The 6,328-nt window shown below is 51.6% G+C and overlaps 1 protein-coding gene across 1 annotated transcript in view; it reads right to left on the reverse strand.

The window, feature by feature from the left end:
• Positions 1–1,034: 1,034 nt before the first annotated feature.
• The window catches only part of LOC310822744 (BEN domain-containing protein 5-like), a gene marked incomplete at its 5' end in the record, with an annotated part of 7,977 nt that continues 2,683 nt past the window's right edge, over positions 1,035–6,328 (reverse strand). Inside the window, 3 exons of the mRNA XM_083695206.1 lie at positions 1,035–1,282; positions 4,020–4,233; positions 4,553–4,695. Coding sequence (XP_083551332.1) covers positions 1,086–1,282; positions 4,020–4,233; positions 4,553–4,695 — 554 coding nt within the window. The 3' untranslated portion in view covers positions 1,035–1,085. The remainder of the gene's footprint in view (positions 1,283–4,019; positions 4,234–4,552; positions 4,696–6,328) is intronic.

Raw genomic sequence — 6,328 nt, forward strand, 5'->3', positions numbered from 1 at the left:
AAAGTGCAGTTGTATCCTCATCAGCTGACTGAACATCACAATCATATCTTACTAGAACACTAGTGTATATATATATATATAACACTAGAGGAGACTCTGTCTCCTATTCCATATAAGGCCAATTCTGGGCTTCTAATATTACCACTACGCCGGTAACCAACAGCAACTTCACAACAAGCCTGTCTGATCGTCAGAGACTGTTTTAAAAAAGTGCTTCTTGAAATCCTCCTCACGTGAAGTACCGACAGCACAGTGAGCTTGGCTAACCCCGCTTAGCTTAGTTTATAACACACACAGGCCTCCACAGCTAGCTGTTAGCTTAGCACACACAGACCTTTACACAGCTAGACGTTAGCTTGGCTAACATAGCTTGGCTTACACCACTCAGACACACACACACTAGCACCATCGCTCCACAACCTCCCCCTATCATCGACATATTCATCGAGGGAAAATCCTGATTCTTTTGTAAAGAATATCAGGTATTTGGACAAAATATCTTGTTCTGACACAGAACATCAATTTAAGCACCACCGGGTTCTCCCACAACCAGAGTAAGAATCTCTCCTTAACTCACTCAGTGCTGAGGGTGAATAAAGTCACCCAAACTGTCAACATCCCAGAGTGCCAAGGGTGACTTTATTCACCAGAAATGCATGAATTATGATGCTTCATTTTTGTAGCCAATCAGAGTGTTGTTGCTAGGTAAACACCACATAGAACACCTGGCACTCTAGATTGGTGAGTGTTCCGGAACTCTTTGGCAGTTGGTGAGTTGAAACACACACAACTCTAAATTCCTCTCCTCACACACACACACTTTTTAAACCCCAGGTCCCCTGTTCCCACTTAAAGCTTATAAAAAAATACTCTCCAGTTTTACAGACTCATATCATATCAACACTCAACCATTGGCTCTACACTGTCTGACAGCTGATTGGTCTATTTGGGGATGGGGGGGAGGGCCTTGGGACTCCCCCTCTGATTAGGTCTAGTGATGATGTCGCCCCCCCCCCCCCCCGCCCGCCCCTTTGGCCGTCCAGGAGGATCTGAAGCAGCTCTAATGAACAGTTTGGTTCCTATGGTTACATGCCGTCGAAGGAGAAGTTCTCCATCTTGACTGTCTGTCTGATCAGCAGCTTGGACTCCCTCCTCTCCTCGTTCTTGATGGACTTGTTGATGTCCATGATCTTCTCGCAGATGTACTTGTTCACTTTGGACAATCTCTGCGTGATCTCTGCACTGTCGGCAGTTTCTTGAGACACTCTGTCGTAGAGACACTCTGAAGGGAGAGAGAGATGTGCGTTACATTTACATTTTTGACATTTAGCAGATGCTTTTATCCAAAGGCGACTTACAACAAGTACATTTGTCTAAAGTAAGTGAATCCATCTATACATCAGTCATAAGCAAAAATCTATGCTAGGACCAGGGGCCATTGACAGTCACAGTTCTAGAAAAAGGAAGGATTCTGCAGTAGAGGGGTAGTGGGGGTGAAGAGGTCTCAAGGGTTAGGGTTAGGGTTAGTACAGGGGGGGTAGTGGGGGTGAAGAGGTCTCAAGGGTTAAGGTTAGGGTTAGTACAGGGGGGGTAGTGGGGGTGAAGAGGTCTCTAGGGTTAGGGTTAGGGTTAGTACAGGGGGGTAGTGGGGGGTGAAGAGGTCTTTAGGAGGGACAGTCAAGATGTAGCCTGAAGAGATGAGTCTTCAATCTATGGCAGAAGATTGGTAGTGACTCTGCAGTCATGACAGCAGTGGGAAGCTCGTTCCACCAGCGGGGCGCCAGGACAGTGAAAAGCAGTGACCGAGTAGCGCGGCCGCTGCGTCTACGTAGAGGCGGCGGTGCCAGGCGGCCAGCCGAGGTGGAAGAGCAGAGTGATCGGGCCGGGGGTTAGGGTTAGGGTTAGTACAGGGTTAGGGTTAGTACAGGGGGGGTTTGGGAGCTGACCATTGCTTGCAAGTAGGGAGGGGCTGTTCCCTTTACCGCCCCGGTAGGCGAGCACCAGGGTCTTGAATCTGACGCAAGCTGCTACTGGTGTGTGTTTCATTTGGTGTTTCATTTCATCAACAACAATAATGCCGATTTTTTCCCCGCCAAACACCTACTTTTTCACAGGCAAAAGAGAAGACGATAACTGACTAAAATAGACCCTGAAAAAAACCGATAACTAAAACTATTAAATGGCATTTACATTTTTTGGGAGAGATTACATTTTTAAAACTTCTCATTGCAACTTTGCCAATGTTGTTATTGAATTCCAGGTCATCCGCCACACGTCACAATCACTCCCGCCCCATTTCTACCGGCAAACTTTCTCCAATCTGTCCAAAACCAAACATGGTGTCTTGCCTGGCAGATAAAGGGGCTTTACTTATCCTGTTGATTCAAACAAGACCGAAAGCAACCCTAACACTGCGGCTAACGCTAACACTGCGGCTAACGCTAACACTGTGGCTAACGCTAACACTAGGAGAAGAACGCATTAAACCCACAAGCTAAATAAAAAAATAAACTCATAAGCCGAAAATAATTGACTGATCTCAACTGTGATTCTGAGAGTCCGAGAGGTGTGGATGAATGTCGGCGAATCTGCTCAGCGCCTTGATGAGGCTGATCCTCTCTCAAACACAAACCTTGTTTTTCTGCAAAAACGATTACGATACTGTTGGGTCAGACAAGTCACATGGAAGTCAGTGGTTTATGGCTCACGACGGCTTCATGAGGCGATCGAATGTGATGTCGCTAGAATAAAAACACATGGTGTCGACCCAAATGGCCCGCAGTTTTTGTCTTTTCGACGATAACTAGAAGAAACCGTGTTTCGAATGACCAAAAATGGGTCTAAAAACGTTACATTTCAGTAAAAATGGTTCATACAGTAATAAACAGTAACATTGAGAGATATTCCACACTTACCGAAAATCCTGTAGCTCAAACATCGAAGGCCTAGAGATTGTTTACCTGAGAGGGGGGGGGGGCTTACCTCTGACTATCTTCAGCTTGCTGGGGGAGAGGGTTAGGGAGATAGTCAGAGGTAACCCTGACTCCCTGACCCTATCTCCCTAACCCTCTCCCCCAGCAAGCTGAAGATAGTCAGAGGTAACCCTGACTCCCTGACCCTATCTCCCTAACCCTCTCCCCCAGCAAGCTGAAGATAGTCAGAGGTAACCCTGACTCCCTGACCCTATCTCCCTAACCCTCTCCCCCAGCAAGCTGAAGATAGTCAGAGGTAACCCTGACTCCCTGACCCTATCTTCAGCTTGCTGGGGGAGAGGGTTAGGGAGATAGTCAGAGGTAACCCTGACTCCCTGACCCTATCTCCCTAACCCTCTCCCCCAGCAAGCTGAAGATAGTCAGAGGTAACCCTGACTCCCTGACCCTATCTTCAGCTTGCTGGGGGAGAGGGTTAGGGAGATAGTCAGAGGTAACCCTGACTCCCTGACCCTATCTCCCTAACCCTCTCCCCCAGCAAGCTGAAGATAGTCAGAGGTAACCCTGACTCCCTGACCCTATCTTCAGCTTGCTGGGGGAGAGGGTTAGGGTTAGGGACTTAGGGTCAGGGGGTCAGGGTTAGGGAGTTAGGGTTAGGGTTAGGGTCAAGGCTAGGGAGTTAGGGTCAAGGCTAGAGCTAGGGTTTTGGGAGTTAGGGTCAGGGTCAAGGCTAGGACTAAGGTCAAGGTCAGGGTTAGGGTTAGGGTCAAGGCTAGGGAGTTAGGGTCAAGGCTAGAGCTAGGGTTTTGGGAGTTAGGGTCAGGGTCAAGGCTAGGACTAAGGTCAAGGTCAGGGTTAGGGTCAAGTGTAGGGTCAGGGTCAAGGCTAGGACTAAGGTCAAGGTCAGGGTTAGGGTCAAGTGTAGGGTCAGGGTCAAGGCTAGGACTAAGGTCAAGGTCAGGGTTAGGGTCAAGTGTAGGGTCAGGGTCAAGGCTAGGACTAAGGTCAAGGTCAGGGTTAGGGTCAAGTGTAGGGTCAGGGTCAACCCTAGGGCTAAGAGCTAGGGTCTCGGCCTTGTCTCTCTCTTACCTCGGACTATCTTTAGCTTGCAGGGAGACAGCGGTGGTTTAGGCAGGGCGTCCTTTTTCTTCTTGGTGGCAACTCCTGTCACGCTGCGGTTCTTCAGGGTCTCCGTGCCCCAGATGGTGACCGCCAGGTTCTTGGTGAATTTGGAGTCGCCCTGCGTCCGCTGGAGCTGATGCCATCGCTCCTCTTCCACCCAGATCCCTCCGCCCAGGTGGACCTAGTGGAGAGGCAGGGGTTAGACCACAACACCACAACTCCCTCCCTCCCTCTCTCAGCATCTCCCTCCCTCTCTCTCCCTCTCTCTCAGCATCTCTCTCCCCCTCTCTATCCCTCCCCCTCTCCCTCCCTCTCTATCCCCCTCTCCCCCTCTCCATCTGCTACAACATTTACACAATTCTAACTGGAAAAGAATGTCATATCATCCAAGCAGCTGGACATGGACTCTCTCTCTGTGTCTCTCTCTGTGTCTCTCTCTCTCTCTCTCTCTCTCTCTGTGTCCCTCTCTCTCTCTCTCTCTCTCTGTCACTCTCTGTCACCTTGCCATCGGTGAAGGTGTAGACCGTCCGAGGGGAGGGGGAGTGGCTGGAGCTGGCGTTGGCTTCCTGGTTCTCTGTGATTGGCTCCTGCTGCTCCACCACCTCCGCCTTGATGGTCTGAGTTCCGTTATCGTGCATCGGTTCTAGAACAGAAGACACACACAGTTTAACACTAACCCTAACCCCTAACCTTAAACCCTAACCGCCAAATAGTTCTAGGAACTCTCACCAAACCTAGAGTTTTATTGATGTGGTATCACACATCAGCGTCTCTCTCTCTCCTCCTCTCCCTCCCTCTCTCCCCCTCTCTCAGCATCTCTCTCCCCCTGTCCCTCCCTCTCTCAGCATCTCTCTCCCCCTCTCTCAGCGTCTCTCTCCCCCTGTCCCTCCCTCTCTCAGCATCTCTCTCCCCCTCTCTCAGTGTCTCTCTCCCTTCCTCTCTAGCCCCTCTCTGTGTTTCTCTCCCCCTCTCTCCCCCCTCTCTCTGTGTCTCTATCCCCCCCCCAGCCCCTATCTCCCCCTCTCTCAGCGTCTCTCTCCCTCCCTCCCTGCCTCTCTCCCCCCCTCTACATTTGATTGCCGTTTTTGGTGAATAAAGTCACCCTTGGCACTCTAGAATATTAACAGTTTTGGAGGTGACTTTATTCACCCTCGGCACTGAATAAGTTAATTATTTCTTATTATTAATAATGTTTAATATAATATTACGATGACCACATAGTTTCTAAATGAAAAGCTTTACTGAGACATCAGAGTGAATGTGAAAAGCATATCTAAGTTACCAAAGGTCTCTATGGAGGGAGGAAGGGAGGGAAGGGGGAGTTCTAGTCTTGTGTTGGGCCCAGTGCCTGGCTGCAGTGTTAGCGTTGAACCCAGTGTTAGCGTTAGCCGCAATGTTAGCGTTGAACCCAGTGTTAGCGTTAGCCGCAGTGTTAGCGTTGAACCCAGTGTTAGCGTTGAACCCAGTGTTAGCGTTAGCCGCAGTGTTAGCGTTGAACCCAGTGTTAGCGTTGAACCCAGTGTTAGCGTTAGTCACAGCGCTAGCATTAGCCGCAATGTTAACGTTAACGCCAGCGGTAGCCACAGCCAGGCTACCCCTGTGTTGCTCTGTGTTCACGTGTGTCTAGAGGGTTATTTTAGCCCAGTAAGCTGCCAGAGAGAGAGAGAGAGAGAGAGAGAGAGAGAAAGAGAAAGAGAGAGAGGGAGGGAGCGGGGGAGAGAGACACTAAGCCCCATGTAGCTGATGAGTTTTAATATCGGTCAGCCCAGCCAGTGCAGCGCTATGCCCCCTGCCCCACCCCGGGGCTCCCAGCCTCCAGCCTCTGCCAGCCTCTGTACCCCACCCCGGGGCTCCCAGCCTCCAGCCTCTGCCAGCCTCTGTACCCCACCCCGGGGCTCCCAGCCTCCAGCCTCTGCCAGCCTCTGTACCCCACCCCGGGGCTCCCAGCCTCCAGCCTCTGCCAGCCTCTGTACCCCACCCCGGGGCTCCCAGCCTCCAGGCTCTGCCAGCCTCTGTACCCCACCCCGGGGCTCCCAGCCTCCAGGCTCTGCCAGCCTCTGTACCCCACCCCGGGGCTCCCAGCCTCCAGCCTCTGCCAGCCTCTGTACCCCACCCCGGGGCTCCCAGCCTCCAGCCTCTGCCAGCCTCTGTACCCCACCCCGGGGCTCCCAGCCTCCAGGCTCTGCCAGCCTCTGTACCCCACCCCGGGGCTCCCAGCCTCCAGCCTCTGCCAGCCTCTGTACCCCACCCCGGGGCTCCCAGCCTCCAGGCTCGGC

This window comes from Argentina silus (genome assembly GCF_951799395.1).
Source record: "Argentina silus genome assembly, chromosome: X".
Classification (NCBI taxonomy): Eukaryota; Metazoa; Chordata; class Actinopteri; order Argentiniformes; family Argentinidae; genus Argentina; species Argentina silus.